The 27810-nt window shown below is 39.0% G+C and overlaps 2 protein-coding genes across 4 annotated transcripts; one reads left to right on the forward strand and one right to left on the reverse strand.

The window, feature by feature from the left end:
- Positions 1–1088: 1088 nt before the first annotated feature.
- LOC115777292 (high choriolytic enzyme 1-like) lies at positions 1089–7020 on the forward strand. Its single transcript, XM_030725146.1, has 10 exons — positions 1089–1190; positions 1498–1528; positions 1919–1984; positions 2148–2300; positions 2891–3011; positions 3174–3352; positions 4214–4295; positions 5174–5298; positions 6632–6683; positions 6807–7020. The coding sequence occupies exons 1-9, from the start codon at positions 1128–1130 to the stop codon at positions 6673–6675; spliced, it is 864 nt and encodes a 287-aa protein (XP_030581006.1). The 5' UTR covers positions 1089–1127; the 3' UTR covers positions 6676–6683; positions 6807–7020.
- Positions 7021–13600: 6580 nt separating this feature from the next.
- Positions 13601–27039, reverse strand: ankdd1a (ankyrin repeat and death domain containing 1A). 3 transcript variants are annotated; one of them, XM_030725173.1, is made up of 15 exons: positions 26855–27039; positions 24618–24721; positions 21727–21825; positions 20938–21036; positions 20764–20868; positions 20437–20535; positions 19530–19628; positions 17545–17643; positions 17363–17461; positions 16001–16099; positions 15676–15837; positions 15358–15453; positions 14775–14967; positions 13921–14052; positions 13601–13739 (listed from the first exon to the last, which is right to left on the reverse strand). In XM_030725173.1, exons 1-15 carry the CDS (start codon positions 26886–26888, stop codon positions 13678–13680), a joined length of 1581 nt encoding a protein of 526 aa, XP_030581033.1. In that variant the 5' UTR covers positions 26889–27039; the 3' UTR covers positions 13601–13677. The 3 variants fall into 3 exon arrangements, with proteins under 3 accessions (XP_030581033.1, XP_030581034.1, XP_030581035.1); XM_030725174.1 differs by having other exon boundaries at positions 15739–15837; positions 26855–27038; XM_030725175.1 differs by lacking the exons at positions 20938–21036; positions 21727–21825; positions 24618–24721; positions 26855–27039 and having other exon boundaries at positions 20437–20667; positions 20764–20920.
- Positions 27040–27810: the final 771 nt, after the last annotated feature.

Raw genomic sequence — 27810 nt, forward strand, 5'->3', positions numbered from 1 at the left:
TTGCTTTATTCAAACCACTATACGTTTGTATATTCTTTTATATTGTATGTACAAGTGTGGGAAATTTCTTCATGCACTGCATTGCAGTACATTGCAGTACATGTAGTCTGTTTCGCTCATATTTCACTACTCCTGCTTTTGCAAGATTGTGTGTAAACCGAACACAATGCAACCGTGCCCACAATTTGGAGAAGTATAAACATAAAATTTACTTTTGCAACTTAGTGCCACAGATCTTAACCGCACAGTAGTTGTGAAAATGTGCTATCTGTAAAATGTTCACATGAAAAAAAATCAGTGTCTTTTAGTTGTGAGGCCAGATTATCTGCAGCATATGAAGTTTAGTCCATAGGATTTTAGGCAATGCCACATTTTTTGCAGTTTTGCCTCTGTACACCACCACAGTGGATTTTAAATCAAACAGTCAAGATGTGATTGAAGTGCAGTCTTTCAACTTTAATTCAAGGGGTTTTGCATTAACTGTTTAGGAATTACAGCCCCATTTTCAGAGATTCAAAGGAAAAACATTATTTTAAAGATTCATTGTTTGTTTTAATACTTGAATGAAAATGTCTGTGACTGCTTGAGGTCTAGAGACCATGGACATCACTAAATGCTGTCTTTCCTCTCTTGAGATTCTCTGTCAGGCCTTTACTGCAGGAACCTTCAGGTGCCTGCAATTCAGTTCCATCTTCAGTGATTTTAAAGGATACTCTGTTGGGATGAGATCAGATAAGTCTGTTGGACATTAGTATGTTCATTGGACAGTCCTGCCAACCTATCAAATCACCCTGGTACTTTCATAAGCAATTGCAGCAATAAACCTGAACATGACCATGCCATAACATCACTTCCATCATGTTTGTAAACACAAATGTGCATAAATTTCAGGTAATCACAATATTGGCATGAGATAAAGACAGAAACAGCCTTTTTGTCTAATTTCACAGTGTGTTGAAACAGTGGTGTTTCAGTAATACCTGTCATTTCCAGTTGAGTCACAAAGATTTGTTGAGCAGTATGCCATATTAGGAGAGAAGTCAGCTGACTTCTCTAACTATATAAGTCGATCACCGTCTTTCCTTCGGTTATTTTCTTGGCCAGCTGCTGTTCTTCTGTAACCAGCCATGATTCTCCAGACTGCTGTGTTCGGTGTGCTCCTTTGCTCCATTCACACTTTTGCTACAGGGGTGAGTACTGTAATAAGTATGTAGAGATAATTAAATTAGACACAGATTTCATCTAAGGTGTTGTATTTTCTAAGAATTTTGAAATGGAAATTTTGAATGCAGGGTTTTTTTTTTTAAATATACAATGATCAGAAAAAAGACAAAAAATAATAATGCAGATTTTCATTTTATTCATTCATTTTTCAAATTTGATTGCAATTTAAAATTTTGTGCAAATATTCAAGCATTTTGTTTTATGTACAAACATCAGATACTAGCTTTCAAATTTATAATGCAAGTTCTTATAAACATTTTTATTTTATTACAGGCATCTTTTATCAAGAGTGTCAAAAACTCTGGTAAGATTTAACTTTTTCTACATTTAGTACTAGGTATGTCTTCACACACTATATCATATTGATTTGTATATATTGTTTTAATATGAGGATTTTCAAGTTCTTATATTTTGGATCAATTTAATCTTATTTGAATAGCTCCATATTTGTTTTTCCTCACTCTTGACCTCGCTTTGTGCTGCTGTAGCATAGCTGTAGGCTCATAGCATAATTGCCTAGGTCAGATTTTGGCCAAATTGAGATATCTGCCTCACTTTTCTTTGCTAACACTATAGATTCACCCTGAATTTTTGCCTAAAAATTAGTTCTGCAATTGTGCTATGAGGGCAACAGTATGAATACCTCCTTAAAGAAAAGAGTCAAATATGTTTGTGTTATTTTTATATTCCACAGGAAACACACCCGAGGATGATGATTTCAGTATCTCAACACTACTGGAGAAGGCTAATGCTAATCTTGGTAGGTTCATCTTCACTGCAGTTCTTTGAACCATCACCAGAAAATGTACAGCTCTTAAGAACAAGACCAACATGAGCTAACCTTAAAAACTGAGCTGATGTATTCATTAAACCATCAAAAGTGCAGGGATAAATAAAGACATTTTTCTTGTGACATTTTACAGGAAAGAACTTGGATGAACCTCTGGTAATGTTTGGAGACATAGCAGTGCCAACAGGTCTACAGAACGCTGATCCGTGTACCTCTCGAGGCTGTTTGTGGGGCAAAAGCAGCGACGGCAATGTCTATGTACCTTACCGAATCTCCAACCAGTACTGTAAGTCTCAGCAAGCACTCAGTACATGGAGCTTTTACTGTAGTTTTCTGCTAGTGAGCACAAGTTTACACAGACATTTAATTTAGGCACTTTTCTTATTGAACCTGTGATATATCCCATGACATTAATGCTCAAAGTTATAGGTAACAGATATAGATCAAATGTGGCAAATGTATTTTACCCTGAACATTTCATATAACCATATAAAATGTGGTTAGTTATGAGATATAGAAGATACTGGAAGAAAAAGTCATGACTGATCCTTATGTACTTCTAGGGTTTGTAATTAGAACATTTTTTGTGCCTTCATTAAATATACTAAAGTTATTGTACAAAAACAGCTGATTCTGAGGCAGGCACTTTTTTCAGATTTAATGATTTTATATAGAAAGATCCTGTACATATATTTTTATAGTAACAGTTGTAGTTAAATTTTAAAAAATCTGATAAAATGTAAAAACCCACTAACTAAATGTCCAATTTCAGTAATTAGTAATTAGTTGCTCAGGAGTAGCAGAATTTTGCTCAGTCTTAATTTAATACGATGGCAGAACTAATTAGAACCACAATCCCATTTTTTTCCTGTCAAGCTTCGAGAGAGAGACGTGTCATTGAGGAAGGTCTGAGGTCATTTGAAGGGTCCACCTGCATCCGCTTTAGACCCCGCACAAGAGGAAACGAAGACTTTGTGAGCATTGAGTCTCGAGGAGGGTAAGGCCTACACAAAGTACGCCTCTGTAATCTCAGTGCTACGGGCAAACCTTTTACCAAACAGTACGTTTCATGTCAAAGAAAGTTATGTAGTGTTGTTAGTGGGGCTGCTGAAGCTGGTTTACCAGTTTGCCAGATATTTTCATTACTGTTCTTTTTCAGGTGTTACTCTTATGTTGGGCGCCGTGGCAGTGGCCAGGTAGTGTCACTGAGTCGCCAGGGCTGTGTTTTCCACCATATAGTCCAACACGAGCTGCTCCATGCCCTGGGCTTCGACCATGAACAGACCCGTTCAGACAGAGACGAACATGTTCGCATCTTGCTGCAGAATGTCATTCCTGGTGGGTCACGTTACAGACAACCCAAATGGAAAAAGCTTCTCAAAAAATGCTTAAAATGCTTTAAGCGGTCAGGACAACAAGAAAAGTTCATTCACCAATGCAGAGCACGTATCACACTTTTACATAATATTACAAACAAAAAAAAATGTTGTTTTACAAATAATAAATGTCAAAATGTGAAACACAATAATGGAATCTATTTGTACACGCATACGGAAACCTTTTTTCTTTCTTTGAGACTAATATTTCTGAATTGAAAGAACTGTTATATTAGAAACTAGTCAGTGTTGGAAGCCTCACTCAGTAGTTTTTGGGCTCAAACATTTCCAAGTAGCATTTGAAAATGAAAGTTAGCAGCAATAGAAGCCACATCTCTTAAATGTAAAAGTAATAGCAAAACAAATGTACAAATCATTGGCTCCATGTGGGGCTGTGAGGCTTACATCTCTGCCACCCCTCCCATTTCCACAGGTGGATTTCTCACCTTTTAAAGCTGGAGAGGCTTTGTGGAAATGGCCGTGAATCATTCGATATTTTTATAAAGGAAAATAAGGGAAATGAAAAGAAATTGATAGATTCAATTTTGTGTATATTTCACTAACAGAGTGCATTGTAAATGACTATTAGAACTCACATCGGTGTACTCATACAGAAGGAAAGTACAAATGAAAAATAATACATTCCCAATGTCTGTTTTTTCAAAAGGTATAAAGCAATTCAGGCTGTGAATGTTGCTCTAACCTGTAGAATGAGCAACCATGAGTACATAATTGTTAACCCCTGAATAGAGCTAACATTTTCACTTAGTGACTAGTAAGCACTAAGAGACAAACAGTGACTGAGCTGTGTGAACTCCTGCAGGGATGGAGCATAACTTCAGGAGAATCGCAACAGAGAATCTCAACACTCCCTATGACTACAACTCTGTCATGCACTATGGAAGGTAAGATTTCAGTTCACTCACTGAACAAAAGTATAAATATTTATTTATGAAATCGTGTGATAAACAACTCAGTTTTATTTAACAATTGGTGTTTTCAATCCTGCCATTTTCAAAAGGCAAGTTTTCATTCTTTTACATCTTGTCTACATGTTTGTTGAAATCTGTACTGGATGCTGTAATCAACTTCTCTTACCACAGTGGCCATCGACAGAACCCTTTCCCACTTACAGTCCAACATAGAGACAAAGTTTACTCATCTTACTGTGTGCATCTGTATATTTTAAGCTTAGGCTGAAGCTAGGAAACTGTTTACACAATGAGAGCTGGACTAAGTGTGGCTCTCCCAAGGTTGTGCAGGAAGAAGAACTAGAACGAGGTCTGTAAATAATAACAGACGCACAAGAACAGGAATCCGAAGCTTACAATGCTTTTTTTTTTTTACTTTGTACCTTTATGTTTTTTGTATTTAGGGAAGGAATTAGGAAGTCTCATCTCCTTTTAAAGAAAAAATGTATCTGTTTTGCATAAATAGATGAAATGACAACATTAGCTAATGACACTGGCTTTATAGACTGAGATAACCAGAGTGCTAGCTAGCTGCCTAACTAAGCAAGTAGCACCTCATACATAGTGATGTCATGCATCTGCAACACTGTAGTTTGCTCTTGGTCTCTTTTTAGGCAGGAAATAGACTTTGAAACAGGCATATCCCTCTCTGTTAACTGTGGAAATTGACTGTAATGGCCAGGAATGATTGACCTTTCACCTGCTAAATGATCCTCTCTGTCCGGTGTATGCTTTCTATTTCCCCTGATCTTGCAGACAAAGTCAGCAACAGAAATCAAAATTTGTTTCACTACTGTTTGTTTGCACCCCAGGTATGCCTTCACAAGAAACAGGCAGCCAACCATCGTCCCCATACCCGATGAGAATGTAGCCATTGGCAGAGCTACAACCATGAGTCCCATAGACATCCTGCGAGTGAATCGTCTTTATCGCTGCAGTATGTACCTTGTTTTGTCATTTTCTTTTCTTTAAAAAAAAAAAAAAAAAAAAAAAGAGGCCAGACTGCCAATCAGAAGGTTGGTGGTTTGGTTCCTGGCTACTCCAGGAAGTATCCTTGGGCAAAATACTGAGCTCTGAATTGCCCCGATGCATCTGTGTGAGTGTGTGTGCGACTGTTAGACATGGTGTTTAGGTAAAGGAAAAAGCATGTGCATGAATGTGTGTTATTGGGTGAGTGCGACTGGTGGTAAAAAGCACTTTTAGTGCTCAGAGTACAAAAGTACTGCATAAGGACCAGTCAATTTACCATTTTACTGCATGCTTCTACATAACATGCTCCTCTCACCTCTGCTGCCATCTGCACTTTTCTGACCTACTACTGCACCTTTGGCTCTCTTCAGTCATCCTTGTTAGTCTCTTTCCTTTCTTTCCTCCCCAGCATACAGAAGCACTTTGATAAGGAGCCTGTGAAATCAATCATATTTAGTTACACCCTTTTCTTAACTACCAAGTATTCACACATAAACATCCCAAAAGCAGATCCTCTCATTAACTTAAAAGGTTTTCAAACTTCAAACAAAATGTAACTTCTATAAGGCTCTCTGACCCTAAATAATAATTATATAAATATAAAATGTTTTGGCCACAACAATTTAGAGGGATGAGCCATTACATTTGAACGTATTGATTCAGATGTCCATCAGCTGCCAGACTTTCTCATTGGATATAATAAATGTGAGAAATAGGTAAGCAGCAATGTTTTTTCCACAAATGTACACAAATTATGTGCAATGAATGATGATGTAGGAGGCCTTTAATCTCCCAGAGCAGACTGAGACTGCACAGCTCTGCTGAAAGGCTGAAAGGATCCAGATTAGTTTGTGACTGACTCCAACATTTCTGGACTTCTGTTAACAAACCTCACTGAAGCTCAAATGTGCTGCAAAGTGAGGAGCAGGGAGCAATGTCTTTTGGGGATTATTGTCTACAGCTTCAGAATATTATCATCATAATGGATCAGGATCATCTTGACCTCTAAAAAAAAAAAAAAGAAACAGCAGGCTGATCTTTATCTGCAGACACACCTCACTTTCTCTTTACCCATCTGGCCAGCCACTGGACCACTTGTCCACCTCCAGAAGTCTCTCGTAGAATCACACTGCAGACTAATGAACATCAACCTTGATACAGTAGAGCAAACTCTTCATATGTTTATTATTGCAGGGTCTCTGCCTTAAAATATAAAAGCCTTGAGGCGACATAAAAAAAATGGAATTGAATGTTCTACAGCTTTTAAAGATTTTCCTGTTGTGTTGTTTATTTTCTTGCAGACTCAACTGCACCCAAATTTGTGCAAACAAACAACTTCTTCTAGAAAGTGAAGTAAGTAAGCTGAATGCTTTCAGATGTTCTTTAGTGGGGGGGGGGGGGGGGGGGGGGGGGGGGGGTCTCATGGTTGTGCACAGACAATGTATTCATATCTGCAATATATTTCTATTTCCACAGAAACCAGCAGGAAACAGAGCAGACTGATGGCAGACTGATCCAAACACAAAGCCAGCAAATGTGCAGCTTATTTTTTGCAGATTTAATGGGAAATGAAATTCATTGTTATACTTTTCAGCTGTTCATTTACATCATTACAGTCACATGTACATGAATTATTGCTAGCCAGCTTGATGAAATATTACAATAAATAATAAATATATATTCATTTTAATCTCTAGTAAGTTTTTTCTCTTTGATACATACCCATCTATTTTCTATGAAGAATATTTATCCTGTAAAGATATGAACTTGAGTGCTGTTCTGTAGCATAAGGAAGTAAACGTGAAGGTTAGTCAAGTTAACTCGTTTAACTTGATTTAATCAAAAGGGGCACTGTTGAGGGAAACACCATATTGCACTCCCACTGTAGAATACTGTCATGTCAGTCCAGTTAGCATCCCTTTATGAAAAGAAAGTTACCTGAAAACACACCACTGCCAAACTGTAATTGAGGCCAGGAGACGCCGGCTACCCTTCAATGATTGGTTACTTATCACCAAGTAATTAAAGCAGAACAACATTCACAGGGATACTGAGTACTCATTCTGCTGCAATCAGTAAGTTGAGTATAGATGATGGAGATTAGGAGTTTTCAGTTAATAATTTTAACAAACTACCACTCCGACAAAGACTTCAAATGAAATCTGATGGCAGGCCAACACCAAAACTCAAGCTCTGCATGGAGAGGGACAAATGGACTTGGACTTTCAATGTGTCAAACAATGCATGTGTGGAGTGGCTGTTCTGCTGGTCACGTCTTCTTTTTACCAGCGGTTTATACTGATTATGCCACTACTGGATTTGTCAATGCTAAGAAAACCGATTTGAGCAACACTCAAGATTCAAGATTCAAGAAGTTTATTGTCATGTACACCACAAAACACACTGGTTGTGCTGAGCAATGAAATTCTTACTTGCGACTGCCTTACACGCAACTGAAATAAATGACTCTCTCAGTTAAAATAAAATGAAAGAGCAAGTATATAGGAAAATTTAATAAGTAAAAATAAATAAATAATAAAGCAAGTGCAATATATACAGATGAAAAAAAAAGGCAGGTAATCACAGTTTGATAATCAGTCAGTGGTTCAGTAGCCTGATGGCCTGTGGATGGAAACTGTTTTTTAGTCTGGTTGTTCTTGATTTTACACTCCTGTAACGTCTGCCAGACAGCAGGAGTGTGAACAGTGTGTGCTGTGGGTGGGTGCGGTCCTTGATGATGTTGTGTGCTCTCTTTATTACCCGGGTATTGCCAAGAAGCAATCAGTTCTTAAAATTGCATCGCCATTCCTGAAAGATCTCCCGGACCTCTGTGGGGAGAGCAGGAGAATTTCATTTACTGTCTTTGTACTTTCTTGATGAGCATCAATAATAAATCTAGATTCTTAAATGCAACTTTATTCCTTGATGTTTGTTTTCCCTGTTATCAGAACATATATCAAAATTGTATGTACACTAAGCTGAATTCTGTTTTAATATTTAATATTTACTCTCAAACCTTTAAACAGCTCCTAGCCTGCAGGAGAAAGAATAAAAACTAAAACTGTTGGGAGCAGGTTATGTTCAGAGTTTTGGTTTAAAATTGGCTGGAAGCACCACGTTTCCACAGATTATTTTAAATTCACAGCATGTTCTAACTGCAATATACACTTAGCACAAAAAATAAGGAAATGTGGGCTTGGTTGATTGTTTTTTTTTTTTTTTTGGAACAATGCTTCTTGGCAATAAATCTTTTTATTTCTCCAACCCATAAATGCATTTGTAAGGAAAATGCATTTATGGGTTGAGCAGCAGAGTTGAGTTTGTGGGCGTCACCAATGAAAAATTTGCCAAACAGCTTTTTCTGCTATTGACTCTGGTTTGGTGTCATTTATTGAATTGGATGATTCAAGTCTGAAGAAACAAGACATACTGGCAATTGAACAAGTTATTCATGTAACAAACAGGGGCCTCAGTAGCATGTGGAAGAACCATACACAGCCACAGCAGCCTGGCTCGTCCTCCTCATGCCACCAGCTTGGACACACACACTGCTGTGGGATGGCATCCCATTCTTCAACCAGCAAGTGTCACAAGTCAGCCAGCATGGTTGTGTTGGTCACTCTGGCACAAACAGCACGCTCAGGCTGATCCCACAAGTGTTCAGGTCAGGTTGAGGTCAGGAGGGCAGGCAGGCCATCCCATCCTCTCCACTCCCACATTCTGGGGGCAGTCTCTGGTTGACCCTGCTCTGTGGGGGCAAGTGTTGTCATCTTGAAGAGGACAGACTGTGACAATATGGGACTGACAGAATTGCAGAATCTCATCTTAGCATCTCTCTGCATTGAGATTGCCTCCAATGATGACAAGCCTGACTGTCAGCACCTGGGGTACCAAAACTGCAAACAAGAGTTAGTAGCAGAATAAGCTGCTTGGCATTGGCAGAGAAGATCTGACAAGTTTTTTAATGGGCACAACAGACATACTCAGCTCTGCTGCTCAACCCAATGTAAATTTACCTTACAAATGTGGCTCAATTCAAGGAGAAATAAACAGGCTTTCCAAGGGTTTAAGATTTATTGCCAAGAAGCATTGTTACAACAAAGAAATAATAACTTTTTGTGCAGTTTAGATTCTCTGCTGGGGGAATATGTTTTACATGTGCAGCTTGTTAAGTTGTATCTTAGTAAAACCACTGAATGAAGTGCAAACTTTGTGTGGCATTGTCATAGGAATGTCTGTATTAATTTGGCGATTTAGAAAATGTATAAATGTTGTTATACTTAATCTATAATCTGCTGCTAAGTCTCTTTTATAGTGCTAGAACTGCAGCTACTTGAACACAAAACACACACCAAGAATACCTGTTCACTCAAATTAATTTCACTTTGATCTGGTGAGAAACTAAAGCGATTCCCACATCTACGTTCTTAGCTGTGGGGCAGTAAGCTTTAATGTTTAAATGGCTCCAGTTGGAAGTTTCAGAGGTCTAATGTGCAGCCATCATCTTAGAAATAATCAGTAGCACTGAGAGCACACTGAGCCATGAATTTGTTTTACTGTTCTGTGTACTAAATCACCAAGTAACAATTTTATCATCATCTGATGATGTCTCTGGAGTAGGTGGCACTCATAAGGATCGTGTTCTGCAGAAGAACTGTATGATCCTTAAAACAGATGCTGCCAGCACCACCTCTTTCATGTGAGCACATGGGAAACCTTGGGTTAACTTAGAGAGTTGATGACCAGCTTTGTGTGACTGTTAATCCTGAATGCCACATTCGGGTAAGAGAATCCAGACAATGGAAAGATATGCTGGGTATGTTGAAATAGCTTAAAACTGCTTGTCAGTCAATTGTCCAGTTATTTTTGAGCATCTCAAAATGAGGGATCATACACCCAGACAGATCTTTGAAGAGTAAAGTACACAAATGTCAAATTTCATGTCTCTACTCCTTTTTTGGAGTCTATAGACCAGTGTTGTGCCAAAAAGTGATTTCTCATATTTGCCAAGAATGGTGCAACATACAGTGGTATTAAAAATGTTTGGGCACCCCTGATAATTTTCATGATTTTCCTTTATAAATCACTGGTTGTTCAGATCAGCAATTTCAGTTAAATTGCTGATCAGACAAACACAGTGATATCTGAGAAGTGAAATGAAGTTTATAGGATTTACAGAAAGTTTGCAATAATTATTTAAACAAAATTAGGCAGGTGCATAAGTTTGGGCCTCTAAATGCTTCCTATAGCTTCCAATGAGAGCCTGGATTCTGGTTGAAGGTATTTTGGACCATTCTTCTTTCCAAAACATCTCCAGTTCAGTCAGGTTTGATGGTTTCTGAGCATGGACAGAAATCACACCACAGATTTCCAATAATATTCAGGTCTGGGGACTGAGATGGCCGTTCCAGAACGTTGTACTTGTTCTTGAATGTCTCAGTAGATTTGGAGCAGTGTTCAGGATCGTTGTCTTGTTGAAGTATCCAGCCCTGGCGCAACTTCAACTTTGTCACTGATTCTTGAACATTGTTCTCAAGAATCTGCTGATGTTGACTGGAATCCATGCGACCCTCAACTTTAACAAGATTCCCAGTACCTGCACTGGCCACACAGCCCCACAGCATGATGGGACCACCACCAAATTTTATTGTGGGTACGAAGTGTTTGTCTTGTTCTTTTTCCACCATGCATACCGCCCCTTGTTATGTCCAAATAACTCAATTTTAGTTTCATCAGTCCACAGCACCTTATTCCAAAATGAAGCTTACAAAACAAATTTTGTGTTCCGATAATTAGTTCTAAAGGTATTCAAATCAATAAAATGACAAGGGTGCCCAAACTTATGCACCTGCCTAATTTTGTTTTATTAATTATTGCACACTTTCTGTAAATCCAGTAAACTTCATTTCCCTTCTCAAATATCACTGTGTTCGTCTGCAACACATCTCTCATGAATGATAAAAAAAAAATCATTTTGAGTGAGAAACAACACTCCTGTCACAAGGTAGAAGCTGCAATCACTTTTTGGCAAAGTGACTTTCAATATATTCTTTATTTATCCAGGTTAAAAACTGTCATTGATATTAATTTTTTTTCTTTCCCCAGAGAGATCTGGCCAAGGGGGCAGCAGAAATGACAAGAAATATAACATCAGAGTTCTATAAAAATATTTGAAGTGGCCAAAAAGGGACTGGGTTGATTGTAATGTAGACACAATAATGCAGCATCACAATGATACTTGAAAAACAGGTCTCCTTTTTTTTCATTCAATATAATAAATCCTGTTAATTACAGTCTACTTACCAATATAAGCAAAGGCATTACACATAAACACAGAAACATCAGAAGTCCCATTTCGGCACAAAATGAAAGAGCGACGGCCGTCACACGCTGTCAGTGGCAGCAGTGAAACTGCACTTCTACTGAAAGCAAATAGAAACACATTCTCAAAGAGGTTTAGTTGAAACAAATAGAAACTCATACTCTTGTGTCACAGGTGCATGTTACTGCACTGCTAATTACACAGAAGCATACACTATTGTGCACTCATTATCCACTTAAATAGGTACACCTTGCTAGTACAGGGTTGGACCTCATTTTGCCTTCAGAGCTGCTTTAATTCTTTGTGGCAGCAGTTCATCCAAATTTCCCCTTCAACCACATCCCAAAGGGCTGGAGGCCAGTGGAGGAGTGTTTTTACAATCTTCTACTGTCCAGTATCGGTTAGCCTGTGTGAACTGCAGCCTCCGTTTTCTGTTCTTAGCTGACAGGAGTGGCACCCGGTGATGTTTTGTGTTCTTCTGCATACCTTGTTTGTTGTGAGTAGTTGATTGACTTCCTGTTGCCTTCCCATCAACTCAAAGCAGTCCAGTTATTCTGCTCTGACCTCTGACATCAATATGGTATTTTTTACCCAGAGAGCTACTGCTCACAGAACATTTTCTCTTTTTTGGACCTTTCTCTGTGAAGTCTAAAGGTGGTTGTGTGGAAAAATTCCAGCAGATTAGTAGATGTGACATCAACACCCATGCCACATTCAGTCACCTTTGTTCCCCATTTTGATGCTCGGTTTGAACTTCGGCAGGCTGCCTTGATCATGTCTACACGCCTTAATGCTTTGACTTGCAGACCCATATTCGGCTGATGAATAGCTGGTGCTAAAAATTCCTTCCTGTTAAAAGGAAGTTTTTCTTTCCCACTGTCACCAAGTGCTTGACCATTTTGACTGTTGGGTGTTCTCTGTAATTATTGTAGGGTCTTTACCTATTTGCTGTGATTTGGCACTATATAAATGAAATAAAATTGAATCAAATGTTCTCAAATTGTATATATTTTCTTTTTCTGATGCATATAATTTCATGAGTATTATTTTGCTTTTCTTGATTTCAGCAATTTTGTAAAGTTTCAAATAAGATAATCGTTATTAAATCTTCACATTTCATTTTTGTACACTTTTGCTCTGCTTTAGGCAAACCTTTTTGCAGTACTCTTTCCAAAGTCAGTAAGGTTTTTTTTTTTTATATAAGTATAAAACCATTTGGTGCCTAAGTCTTAAACTAGTGGTTAAAGTGTTTTATTCACTGATCCCAGAGTTCACGTGATTGACTGACTTTTCATGTTTTGACATGTGAAAAAAAGTTTTATTTTAGTGTCTTTTGCACAGGTGAGTTATGAAAATGCCACAACTGTTTTGAGAACTACATTAAGAATTACATTTCTGATGTGAGAATTTCACCAAAATTCCAAGAGTAAACAGTTTGTGTCTTTGTGCCTGACTTTGCAGTGTCTGATTTTATTGCCAGAGGGACCACTAAAAGATCTATTTGCAAATGATTCAGTTAATACACTACACACATTTTAATGACTTTATTTTAGACTTTGATGCAGAAGGATTCAAACTTTAAGTGGTCCTCAAGCATTTGTGTAGCCTATTAATTAAATCATGTGCAGTGTAAAATATAAATTTTAATCACACTTACTCTTTGACCCATGCAAATTGCTCACAGAGAGTAGCAAATGAGGCTGATCCTCTAAGAGCAGCAACTGACCTCTGAAAGCATGGGAAATGGGGAAAACCTAACATCACTGAATGTGAAATAATATATAAATAAATGACTGCTATCCAGTGGTTGTGAGCGCTGCAGCAGTGCAGGGCTGTTGTCACACTCCCTGCTAAGCAACAGTGTGTAGAGTTTATTTTTACAGCACTGCTGTAGAACAAATATGACAAAATGATTTCCAATAATTTTATTTATAAAAAAATAACATTTGTCTTTCTATTTGCATTAAAACAATAGCTGCACAATAAGGATAAACGTGTTGCCGTCACAGTCAGACACACTGTCGATCACATAACTGAGCACATTTTGGAGGAGCTGGGCTGTGAGTTTGCCTCCTGCCGGATGGACTCTGAATAATTAACAAGAAGAAAAGCAGACGTCATCATCACATTCCAGACAGCAAACAAAAAACAGTCTTAAGGCATTCTTGGTCTTTGTGTGGAGTAATACTGTAAACTAATACTGTATCAATATTTAAACTGATGGATAGTCTGACCAATGAAAGACAGTTACCTCACTGATGAGCTCACCTGCCAAATCTGTCCGGGAGATTTCCACCAGCCCCTCATAGAGGCCTTTGACAGGGTTCTCTCCAGCTATCAGCGCTCCATGAAGCCAGATTAACAGCATCCGGAGACCGTGATCTTTGAAGCTTTTCTTGCCTTCAATTCAGATTTATAGCAAACATTATTCATCTGAACTTTGAAATATTAGTTAAATACAGTCTGGCCAAACTATGAGTTAGGCAATGATGCTATGAGGCTAACGAAATGGTAGTTATGAGTTCTGATCCTGTTGTGACACACAAGTGAGGAGAGCGTTTAATGACTGTAATGGTTATATAATAAATCTGAACAGCTCTAGAATTTTCTTGCCATTTTAGAATTTTCTTGCCCACACACACACACTAAAAGTGTGTGTGTGTGTGTGTGTGTGTGTGTGTGTGTGTGTGGGGGGGGGGGGGGGGGGGGGTTGTAAAACCTAATGAAATACACTCTCTCTGCAACAATAATTAAGGATAATCATCCATTTATTAATGTGACAGACTATTTATACATTTTAAACAGATCTGTAGTTCAAAATGTGTTTGCCCTGGGTCAAAATGGACCTAGACCATATTATGAAGGCATGAAATATGAACGGTATGTATGAATTGAACAATCAGCTTCATGACCCAGAAAGCTGTACAGTGAATCAGTCAGTGCCAAATATGGGAAATTATTTTTAATAAAATCAGTTTGCCCTCATGAAGCAGATTTCAGCACTGCTCTGAAATATGCACTCCTGCACATTACCGGCTGAAACAGAGATCTCTGTTTAAACTTAACGCCAAAAGAAGTGATGAAAATAGAAATGAAACTGTAGAGACATCAGCACTGCTCACCTGTCCACTGCTGTTCTATCGCTTGTATATGTGCTTTGCTAAAGTCCCAATGCTGAGCCAGAATTTTCCACTCTCCACGACAGAGGTGCTTGGTGGCAAGGCTCCACAGGACAGAGCGGAAGTGCTGCGTCTCTGGCTGGGGGTCCTGTTTGAAGCTCAGAGGTCTCCTTACCTGCGTACTGCTCATATGATCCTGAATCCAACAGGTTTACAAAAATGTTCACAAGTTTTAAGAATATGACATACAAAGAGAAAAAAAACAGTCTTTGCACACCTTCCTTTTAAAGCAGTTGCCCTCAGTACACACAAATAATTTATAAAGTACTTATCAGGTTGGTTAACCATCCTTGTGACCTCGTCACAGTGTATGCTATTTCTTTATGTAATCCTAGACTGTTTGATGTTCTTTATGACTATGACCGTAGGTCAGAACAGAATGAATATATACATACTGAGAAAAACTCAAAACTGTAACCCATGGCTGCTACTTTGGAAAAGAGTGAGTATTTATTGTTTATAGAGTATGAGCATATGTGAGTTCCTAGAGTGTATTTAGTATTACACAGCTTGAGAATACACTCACCTTCTCCCATTTATAAAAACGGTCAGCTTTGATTATCATGTCTACCAGGATCACATGGTTTCCTCTTGCTGCCACTTCCAGACATGTTTTCTCCTGCTGTGTATATCAAATAGTCAGAAACGCATTTTTTTGTTAGAGGACGTGGTTTTAAGTGTCATAGGTCTGATGATTATAACAGTTAACATGATAATGCGTTACAAGAAAGGTTATTAACTTCGTCCAGACAAAGAAAAGGTGAACTGCACATGTAGTTCACCTTGGCTTAAAAAAAAAAAAAAAAAAAAAAAAAGGAAAAAAAGTGTTTCTACTCAAAACTACCTTAACAATGATCTGCATAATTATGTTGCAGAGGGGTCGATGCTCTGTGAAGCTGTGTGGTACCTTATCAGTTAAATTGAGTCTAACTCCTGAAATCAGCATCATTTCAGCCAGGTGCTGCCGGCCATGCTCTGCTGCAATGTGTAGCGCGGTCTGCTGCCTCTGTGACCCACATGACAGACATCTGTTAAGTAATATCACGGTCTCACTGGACCTTTCGCTATTCAGATCACTATGAAATTATTGTGGGTAATAAAGTGACCATGCTTTGCTCTTACATTTTATTATGTGCTATGTTTGTGTGGCTGTGGAGCTTTGTACTCACAATGTCAGTGGCATTCAGGTTGCAGTCAGCGTCTATAAGCAACCGTACAACTTTTGTGTGATTGTTGAATACCGCCAGGTGGAGTGGTGTGAAGTGTTGCTGTTTTAAAGAGACACAGATATTAAAAATTTGCTATATGAAATATTGTAACATAAGAATAGCAATGCTACTTTCTCTGATATTCACTTTTAAAATGCTTATTTTTTCTATATGTAGGAATTTACAAAATACTCCCTAATACTCCTTGAATTTAATATTGCACATCACAATGCAGTAACATACCATCATGTGAGATTACCTTAAAAAACCAAAAAAGCATATTAAAGTGACAGCACAGTTTGGCATGTGAGTGTATATATGGGGCTATATATATATATATATATTTATTATTGGTGCGTGCATCTCTCAGTCTGCATGTGTGCACTGAGATCCGTGTGTGTAATTAGCTTTGTAAATGTGTCAATAATGTCAAAATATGTGTCGAGATTAATGTTTGAAAAGTCTTAGAGTTTTGCTGGAATCACGGAAAACACACACATCACCAGTTACAGACCACCCAGCTTTTCAGTTGGATGTTTTTTTCACATCTGATGATTTGTTTCTATAATCTAGGATTCATTAACTTTGAGCTCAGGGTTTCTCACATGCTCAGTACATACCATCAGGTGGCAAACTCTGACATCAGCTGGCAGAGAGGAGCTAGCTGGGGCAGTTAACTTAAAAGTCACTGTATAGGAGTCAGTGGAGGATTTGATCTCTAACTAGAAGCCAGAGTAGAATAGAATGCCTTTATTGTCATTATACAGGATGTACAATGAGATTGGAGATTGGAGTGACAACATGGAAACTCCTACCAGGCATCATAGCAGCTAAGATGCACAGGTGCATGGCTCAATATATGAATGTGGCCCAAAAAGCAATTGGCAGAGAAGCCAGAGGAGCAAAACACCTACTGGTAGATAGAGCAGTCACTCGAGACTGTAAGACCAGACTGACCAGCCTGAGCACCGCCTGGATTGATTACAAGATATCCCATGACTCAGTGCCTCACCTATGGATCCTGGAATGCCGGGAACTGTGCAAGATCAACAGGACCCTAAGAGCCTTCATCAGGAACTCAGTGGGGATGTGGAGAACAACACTAGACCTCTGCACACTATGAGCCTGTCAGCATCTGCTGACCCTGTGTGTTTTTACGTGGCCTACCACTTTGTGGCAGAGTTGCTGTCATTAATCACTAATTTCAAGACTGGACTTGATGCACAGGTGGCATCCTATCATGGTGCCACGCTGGAACTCATTAAACTCCTGAGAATGACCCATTCTTTCACAAATGTTTGTAGAAGTAATTTTTAAGCTTACATTGTTCACAGCATCTGCATTGATTCCTGCCTTCAGCAGCAAGCTGGCCTCTCTATCATGACCATGTTGGGCCACATAATGGAGAGCATTCATATTTCTCTACAGACAGAAGGCAACAACAGTTAATACATTTAAAAAACTCACAGTCAACTCACAATAACAAATTTAATGATCAAACATACATTAGTTTGTGTATTGGCATTACAGCCAGAATCCAGCAGCAGTTTAATGCATTCATAGTGACCTCCTTCAGCTGCCATGTGCAATGGTGTGAGACCATCCTACAACATAACACAACACAAAACAACAGGTACATTCAGGCTGCCTGACTGATCAATAGCAATTATCTCAAAGAATGAAGCCAGATGACGCACATCAATTAGTTAAACTGCAGGAATGTCTTAAAGACATAAAGGCCTGGATGACCTCTAATTTCCTGCTTCTAAATTCAGATAAAACTGAAGTTCTTGTTCTCGGCCCCACAAATCTTAGAAACATGGTGTCTAACCAGATACTTACTCTGGATGGTTTACTTTGGCCTCCAGTAACACTGTGAGAAATCTTGGAGTCATTTTTGACCAGGATATGTCCTTCAATGCACATATTAAACAAATATGTAGGACCGCTTTTTTGCATTTGCGCAATATTTCTAAAATTAGAAACATCCTTTCTCAGAGTGATGCTGAAAAGCTAATTCATGCATTTATTAATTCTAGGCTGGACTATTGTAATTCATTATTATCAGCTGTCCTAAAAGCTCCCTGAAAAGCCTTCAGCTGATCCAAAATGCTGCAGCTAGAGTCCTGACAGGGACTAGAAAGAGAGAACAGATTTCTCCCATATTGGCTTCTCTTCATTGGCTCCCTGTTAAATCTAGAATAGAATTTAAAATCCTTCTCCTCACATACAAGGTCTTGAATAATCAGGCCCCATCTTATCTCAAAGGCCTCATAGTACCATATCACCCCAACAGAGCACTTCACTCTCAGACTGCTGGCTTACTTGTGGTTCCTAGGATACTTAAGAGTAGAATGGGAGGCAGAGCCTTCAGCTTTCAGGCGCCTCTTCTGTGGAACCAGCTCCCAGCTTGGATTCGGGAGACAGACACCCTCTCTATTTTTAAGATTAGGCTTAAAACTTTACTTTAATAATAAAGCTTATAGTTACGGCTGGATCAGGTGACTCTTAACCATCCCTTAGCCGCTGGGGGGTCCCATGATGCACTGAGTGTTTCTTCTAATTCACCTCTTAGTGCTCTGTTTAATCATTAGTTATTATTAATCTCTGTCTCTCTTCCACAGTGTGTATTTTTGTCCTGTCTCTCTCCCCTCAGCCCCAACCGGTCGCAGCAGACTGCCCCTCCCTGAGCCTGGTTCTGCTGGACGTTTCTTCCTGTTAAAAGGGAGTTTTTCCTTCCCACTGTCACCAAGGGGGTCGTTTTGACTGTTGGGTTTTCTCTGTATTATTGTAGGGTCTTTACCCACAATACAGTTCTTTGTTCTGGGCGGTCACATAGAGCACAACAGTCACTCTAACAGCCCTACATACAGTCATGGTAAAAGGAAAGTATACTCTCTTTAAATTCTAAGGTTTAATTCATTAATTATTTAATAAATCTAAGGCAAAATGCAGTTCCACAATGATCTTAGGGAACAAATTATTGCTGCCCATCAATCAATAAGATCATTTCCAAACAATTTAAAGTCCATCATTTTACAATGAGAAATATTATTCACATGTGTAAAATATTCAATACAGCTACCAGTATTATCTTCCCAGGAGTGATGAGGATGGGGGACAGTTTAATATATAAAAACTATATTGATCAGAAGCAAGAATTCTCATCAATGCTGGAGTGATTTCAGGATTTGACTACTGACTATTCTTTGACTATGCTTAAGTGATAGCCAAAGTCCAGAATGGTTATAAACCCCATAGAACTTTTAAAAATGTCACAAGTCTTCATATAAGAAGTTTTAATTTCTCCTTTTTAATAAATGTGCTAAAGGCACATTTTAACATTGTTATTATGGGTTTCTTAGTGTATATTGATAGGAAACATGTCAGTTATATCCCTTAAAATTATTAAATAAGTGCAAAAAGTGAAGGGTTCTGAAAAGTTCCTGAACATACCTCTTCAAGTGTGGCGGCTCATCATCATACTTACTATATTCCTTTCATCCACACTGGCACCAGTCTCCACGATCTTCTGGAGGATCTCTGTATGTCCTTTGTTTGCTGCAAGGTGCATGGCTGTGTTTTCTTCCTGTAATCCAGACATACTATAACCACATGTAATAACCTTAGGCTATATATAAAAGATTGATCTAGCCAGGTGATGTCACCTGTAGGTTTGTGAAGCGCTGTTTTAAAGCCTCGAATTAACAATTACAGTCACCTCTATTTTTTTAGAGCCAAAAAAATTAATGTAAAATATCAGCTAACACTAGCAAGTTTGGTAAACATCCATAGACTGTACTGGTACATCACACAGACACAGACACTTGCCAATTATCAGTAAGTAACATAAGACAAAATTTCAGAATTTCATTCACCAAAAGTGGAGCAGAGAACTCTTGGATGGTTTGCCAGTACAATACCCTACACAGCAAGCCAACATCACAAAGATAATTGTGAATCAGCTGAGTCTAGAAGGCAGCTGCAGCCCAGCCTCCCACTCAAAGAAGACAATAACGGGGAACTAAGCATTAACATGGAGGTTTCTGGGGACTGGCCAGCTTCTGCAACCACCACCAAGAGGTCACTCGTGGTGCAGTTTTGGCTTTTTTCCTCTTTTTTCTATTAACCTGGAGCTTTAACTTGGTAATAGGATAACTACAGCTAAAGTCATTCTGAGACGAAGCCTTCTACATACAGTAGATTTTCATAGTGTACATTATTGTGTTCACTAGTTTTTAAACTTAATATTTTCCTTTTGTCATGCATAGCATTTGTATGCCTGCTGATTTGATGTGTGTGTGTGTGTGTGTGTGTGTGTGTGTGTGTGTGTGTGTGTGTGTGTGTGTGTGTGTGTGTGTGTGTGTGTGTGTGTGTGTGTGTGTGTGTGAGACTACCTTGTCCTTCAAATCATGCGTGCAACCCATTCCAACCAGAAATTCAACCACTTCAAGCTGCCCGTGTTCAGCAGCTAGGTGTAGTGCTGTCTTCCCTGACTGAGCAAAAAGACCGCAGTATATTTTATACAGGAGCCAGTACACATGTACATGTTCTGTACTTGGTTCATGTACCATTCAATTCCTCCTTTATTTACTGGCATATTGCTTATATTTTAAGCAAAATGCTTGCTGCTAGGAGACGAGAAAAGAAGTGTTTGTTCAGTTCAGGTTGTACAACTCAGTTAGTACAAAATCACTTTGTAAATATAAAATGATGTCAGTCACCTTTTCAACTCTGTCTAGACTGATGTCTTCCAGGTCCTCCAAGATGAACTCCAATACTTTGATGTGGCCTTGCTGAGCAGCACAGTGCAGCAAATTCAGACCATCCTAACATACACAAGGACTGTGTGGTATCAGTCAAGACAATAACCCTGTTAACAATATGGCAGCTCTTACTTTGTTTTCAGAGTTGAGCTTGGCTCCACAGGATACCAGGATCTGTAGGATTTTATGGTGACCAAACCAGGATGCCAGAAGTAGAGCATTCATGCCAAACTGTGGACAAATATTTACAATTAATAAATTAGAATACATGCAGAAAAATGTGGAGACAGATATAACAAAAGCAGGAACTACCTCAGGAAAGCCATTTGCTATAATTCTAACTTAAAATAAAAATATCACAACCTATTATGGACTACATGTGAAAGCAGTGTCTGACAGACAGGGAAACTCAGTGCATTCAGCTAGAATACAGACCCATAATGAGTTATTCCCCATATCTAGGAAGGTGTTATAGGTGGGTCCAAGTGAGTGCAACATGTATGTGCATACAGTGACTAGTCTATGAAGACAACACTACAATGTACCGACTATGCATGCACCCTTTGGGTGGACTTCAAAGAACTATAACAGGAACAGCTGTGTGCAGCTGTCTGTATCCACATCTGCAACAGATTATAATCCCAACTTTCAGCTTCTCACAATGAACTTACAAAGGAATTCTGGAAATAAGTGAGAGGCTACCCTTGTTTAGATTAGATTAATTTAGATTCAATTTATTGTCACTGCATATGCCACAAGTACAATGCAAAGAAATGCAGATTGCATCTTAGTCTTGGGGGATTAGCAGTGCAAAGTAGAAGTAGTGCACCAGTGCAATAAAAACTCCAGGGGGTTTAACGGGTGCATGTGTGAGTGAGATGAATGTGTCAGATCTTAATTCGAAACCTGTGGTTTACATACTCTGTCGGCCTCGTTAAGGTCCGTGTCATGCTCCAGGAGGAGCTGCAGAGCCTGTTCATTCCCAGCTCCTGCTGCCCAGTGCAGTGCTTTCCGGCCTACCTACACAGAGACAGAGACATTCACAAATCCTGACTCCTTTGTGACCCGAGATGATAAGAGCATCGCATAGTTCATGTTATTCAAAGCAGACATTTTGGGATAAAATCCCATAATAATTCCATTAATGATTGGTTTATTCATATTTTTATAATGTTTTGCAATGTATTGCATCTTGTTTGCATTGGACAAAAGTTCATCTGAAAAGGCATTGTAGATTTACTGCAAGAGATATGAGAGAATCTTTTATGAAACAGTAACAGAACACTGCAAACACATTGTACACACCTGCAACGCAAACACAATAAAGGTATACTTAAAAATCTGATGATATATATCTGCTTGAAAGTGGGTCAGAAGAAGATTTTTCAAACATATATATCTTAAGAAGTATTTGACATATGAGGCTAAAATTTCACAGCAATCATCATATATACACAAACTTTGAACCATAACATTTTTGGCAAGTCGGAGATGGATGAGGAAAAAAATTCTTTAAAAATTTGGGGATTTGAGATGGAATGACTCAAACCTCAAAGGGACCAATGCAAACTTCAGAACAGAGACTTCATTGTTAACATTATGATCACGAGTCAACAACCAAGGCCATCAAAGTAAAATGCCCTTCTCATAAGAGACAAAGAATCACTAAATTAAAAAAAATTAACAAGATTTTTTTTTTTTTTTAAACACCCCTTTTCAGGAATTCAAAATTTTAAGTATTTCAGTTTAATTCAGTTCAGTTCAGGAGAGTAACTGGTGAACAAAGATGACTCTGTAACCCCTGCTTCTTCAACCAACACACAAAATAATCAGCTTTCCCTCTGAGTGAGCCCTCTCCCCTAAAACAAAACAACAGGAGGATCTTTGTTGTGAGGGGGGGATTCATTTTAGCAAGGATTTTCCATCCACCCTGGACAGAGCTAACACACAGAGACAGACAACCGTTCACACCTATGGGCAATTTAGAATCACTGGTTAACTGCATGTCTCTGGACCGTGGGAGGAAACCCACGCAGACATGGGGACAACATGCAAACTCCACACAGAAAGGCCCCGGCCAGATGGTGGATTTGAACCCATGACCTTCTTGCTGTGAGGCATCGTGCTCTCTGTAATTATTTACCTCAAAGGGTAAATCCTCTTCCCAAAACAGGAGACATGACTTCCTGTTTGCCACAGTTGTAATGCTGTTCAGGCAGCCTGACATGGAAATGCTTGTCTGTGAACTTCAGCCAGTTGTTGTTGGGATTCAAAACCTGGATCACAACAATGGCGGTGGCGTGCAGAGATGGTGATTTGTTTTTATGACACAATAACCTGAAGTCCACGAGACATTCAAGGAGAAGAGAGGCAAAGTCCACTGTCACCCTGCTCACATCAGCTGACACAATGGCAGAGCTTCTCCAGCCAGTATCTGCACCTTCTGCCTCAGCAATCCCAGAAAATTGCTACACAGAGAACTTTTAACCCCGACATTACACCTGAGACACAGTCAAGCCGAGCTGCAGGTGTCTCAGAGTTTGCACTGGTTTGGCATTGATTTCCACCGGGGCCTGCTGTTCCTCACTGAACCGAGTCCGATACCACGCTCTCCGAGGGACTGTCTCCTGTTCCAGATGTTGCAGGGCTTCTATCCCTGGCCCTCTGTTTTGCCTCAGCTAGTGCTTACAGGTTATGTGACATCTGCACTGGATATTGACTCTCCTGATAGGCCTTGGTATATTTGTATGGCTGAATCTGGCTTTTAAAAAAAAATTCAGGTCTTTTTGTCTATAGGTTTTAGAAAAATGTTATTCTCCCTGTGTCAGTTTAAATTCTATGCATATTGTCTCCACAGGCTTGCAGAGTCTTGTGAAGACTCTTTTTTCATATGATTATTGTCCCCAATTTCAGAGGTTCAAAAGTAACTTGACAAATTAACAATTTTAGATCTAACTTTTGTTTTTAATACGTAAAAGGATAAAAAAATCCTTTGCAGTCATTGACTGCCTTAAATCTAGAACCCGCGAGCATTACCAAATACTGTGTTTCTCTCTTGTGATATTCTGATGCAGTAATCGTGCAATAAATTTTGAGCCTCTGAAAATGTGCAAAAGCTATAGAAATGGATATTTCATTTAATGCAATGAGAAAGCTGCACGTCAGTGTATCTTGACTGCATGATTAAACTTTCTGCCCTTCACGGTTTGCATGCTTGTTTGTTATAACAGATAAACCAAGAACCTATATAAAAGTGTGTCCTGTTATACTGCGTCAAGTTGTTCTGTATCTACAGTCATTATTTGATCCCCTGCTGAATTTGTAACAGTCTCTAATTATTTTTATTTATTTTTTTTGCCACAGCGGCTTTATTGACAGTGTAGGTTATGACAGGAAATCTCTTCTCCCGCTTTCCTGTCATAACCTACACTTCCTCCATCTCAGAGGAAGACATGTGGCAAAGAGCACAGGCCTGCTCTATCAGCTTCTTGCCTTGCGGCATGTATGTGGTTGCCTGCTCTACCACTGAGCCACCCATGCACCCAACAATCTCTAATTTTTATGGTAGTGTAATTTTAATGGAGAGAGGCAGAATATCAGCCATAAACACAGAAAATGACATAAAAGTTATAAATTGATTTTGCACATCTGTTGCCTTGATGCCTATCGTGTTGCATCTTAACCTTGCCTCCTGTGCTCACATGAAACAGGGCAAGGAAAGAAACAGTTATTTAGAGTAAGACATGACAACAGGGGCTTGGATATGAAAGCATCAACTGCTTCCAGAAAAGTTTGTGCTTCAGCAGGCTTACTTTGTTTCTGGCATTGATGTCCACACCCTTCTTGATCAGTTCTTGCATTTTCCTTGTGTCATTTCTTTTTGCAGCATCATGAAACTCCTTTTCAGACCACAGCACTGCAATCAGACAAACAGAAATTTTAAGTGCCAAAATCTGTGCTACAGTGTAATTTACTTAAAAGTCAAAAGAAAATATTTGCTAGGGAAGACACAGGCGTAGAGAGAGCTGAGGAGTGTACATGAATGTGTGAGGCAGGAGATGATGTTCAGGCCACAGGTAAATGAAAAGTGGTAAAATAAACAGTCACTTCTGCCACAGTTTATTTTGATGTAAAGGGTTTTTTCCAGAATCTCTTGAAGTGGACTTTTGCATTGCAGAGAACCACAGTGGTCATGAGCCATGTTAATTTAAGCTCCATCACCACTGGGGCCCAAAGCCAAAACTAAATAATTTGTTCTCTCTCGTTATCCATGACCCACCCTACCATCTCCAGCTATGGACATATACATATGTCTGAAGCGATGTATGGTAGTATGGTGATGCATCTACTTCCATCAAAACCACAGAACTACTGCTTATAAAGGGTTAGCAAAATACGATGAGTCTGATCAAAGTGTATTTGAAAATGGATGAGGTGAAGTGCAGGTGTGCTTCCCACATTTACAGTGGGGAAAATAAGCATTTGATACATTGCTGATTTTGCAAGTTTTCCCACCTAGAGGTCTGTAAGTTTACACATCAACTGTTAAACAAAAAGGAAAATTTTAATCCTAATCTTAAAAATAGAGAGGGTGTCTGTCTCCAGAATCCAAACTGGGAGCTGGTTCCACAGAAGAGGGGCCTGAAAGCTGAAGGCTCTGCCTCCCATTCTACTTTTAAATACCCTAGGTAATAAGCCAGCAATCTGAGAGCGAAGTGCTCTATTGGGGTGATATGGTACTATGAGGTCTTCAATGAGATAAGATGAGGCCTGATTATTCAAGACCTTGTATGTGATGAGAAGGGTTTTAAATTTGATTCTGGATTTAACAGGGAGCCAGCGTGGGAGAAATATACTCCCTCTTTCCTTTGTTCTTTTCTGATGCACCCCCAAAGGAATCTGTGTCTCCTCCCAGAATCAAACCTAAAGACCTCCATGAGACTGAGGAAATGTAAATTAATTTTAAGAAAAATTTCAAAGTTTGTCTGAAATTCATTATTATTCAATTAAGGTTACATTGACATTTATTTTTATGAATAAAAATCTTCCAAAAACACCTAGTTGAATCAAAAATTTTCACAAATCCCTTCCTGGAAATGTCATCCCAGTATTCACGTGTTTTTTCACAGTGCAGTCTCCATGTTTGCACCCCACATCAATGGAGAGCTGGGAACGTCTTTGTACAGTATGCTTGCTTATGTTTCTGATGACAGGTATTTAATACTAGCTCAAAATCCTCAGTGTGCTCACTGACACACACACACACACACACACACACACACACACACACACACACACACACACACACACATACACACACAAAAAATCATTGTTATTCTCAACCAACAATTCCTAATTAAAATGTGGTCGGTGTGCATAGTTGTGCAAATCAGTTAAATTGCCAAGTTACTTCAGTCTTTTTCAAGCTCAAGTAGCAACAAATTCATCATAGGAGCTTTATTGAGAAAAAATAAATGCACATAATGCTACTTCATGCTATGTGTGTCACAGTGATCTGAGTCATGTCATTTCTGGAAAGTTGCCAGTGTCTGGCAGTAAAATATCCAGTTTGTAAGGTGCGTTGGGTTATTTGGCTCTTCCAGGAATGTTAGTATTTCTATAAATCCAGGTTTGAGGCACAGAGTAGCTGTAAATAAGACACGTTTTCATGAAATAACGTCTCATGATGTTCCACTCAATTACAAGTCTTGTTGGTTTTTTAGAGATGTTTGTCATGAAAATTGTTGTACGCTTGAGCAGCTGTGGATCCTGCACAGCTGTAGAACTGTGGGACGGTTTTTGGTTGTTGTTTTTTTGTTTGTTTAGCTTTGAATAGATGAGATAACAAAAACAAAAACAAAGAAAAAACATCTCATTGGCCCCTAAGAAATAACTTTAGTTGCTTTTAGATTGAGATTTGTGGAATGGGGCGATTATTAACACATAAAATGTGCCTCCAGGCTCTTAGTGCGGGTTCCCCTGCGCCACAGACGGACGTCCTGCCAGGCTGAACAGGCTCACAGACCCCCTGCTGGCTGTCAGTACTTACAGAAATCCTGCGCTGACACCAGCTCATCCTCCATGACTGTCGTTATTCAGGGTCGCTTCTTCTTCCTGCCCTTCTCCTCTCCCATCGGAGATGCAGCTCTTTATTACCGGCGCGCTAACAGGAGCATTCCTGTCACGTTACACATCATAAACCCGTATAACTTCCATATCCGGTCTCTACCTTCAAAATAAAGCAAAGCGCTCTCCACAGTAGAAACGGGTCTTCTTCCTGTTAACTTTTACTGGCGGTTGGCAAACAGCGAAATGGTGTATTACTGCCACCCATTGGTATGGAGTGGGGGCTAAAGTGTTGCTCAAAAAGCCAGAGCCTACCAGATTAGTGTCTCTTAACATGGTAACATGTTAGGTAACATGGTCTGATAACTTTCACTTCTTGAGTTCTTTTGCAGTAAATCAATAAAATCCAGTTTCACTTCCATGTTACTGAGATTTTGAATCAGTTGTCTTCTTCATATTTCCGACATTTTAATAAACCATGGTCTCATCTTCTCCATCGCAGTGCCAGTATTCCTGCATGTTTTCCTGTTATTAATGATGTGCTATGTAAACCGCTGCTCTCTCCCTTCTTCCTCCCTGCTTTTGCCACCTTTCCTTCAATTCCTGCTTTATTGTGTCCTTTATCTCTGTCCTAATAAGTTAATAACAGGACAACTGAAACACTTTTTGTAGCTTTTGCAGTCCTAAGAAATGGAATGGAATAAAAAAGAAATGGAATACATTTCTTTTTTACTCCATAATGTGTTGATATCCATAAAAAACCATAAGTAACCATAAGCCACTATTTAAGCTTCTGCTTGCAAATGTTGCAATTCAGTTTAAATGCTTTTTTTTTTAATTAATTACTGTATCAAATATGCATTAGGCTATGTTTTATTTTTAAAATTCTGCAATTTTTTAGCAGCTGCAGTGAAGTTAACATGTTTCAACAAAGTTAGC

This window comes from Archocentrus centrarchus, unplaced genomic scaffold, assembly GCF_007364275.1.
Source record: "Archocentrus centrarchus isolate MPI-CPG fArcCen1 unplaced genomic scaffold, fArcCen1 scaffold_48_ctg1, whole genome shotgun sequence".
NCBI classification, from domain to species: domain Eukaryota; kingdom Metazoa; phylum Chordata; class Actinopteri; order Cichliformes; family Cichlidae; genus Archocentrus; species Archocentrus centrarchus.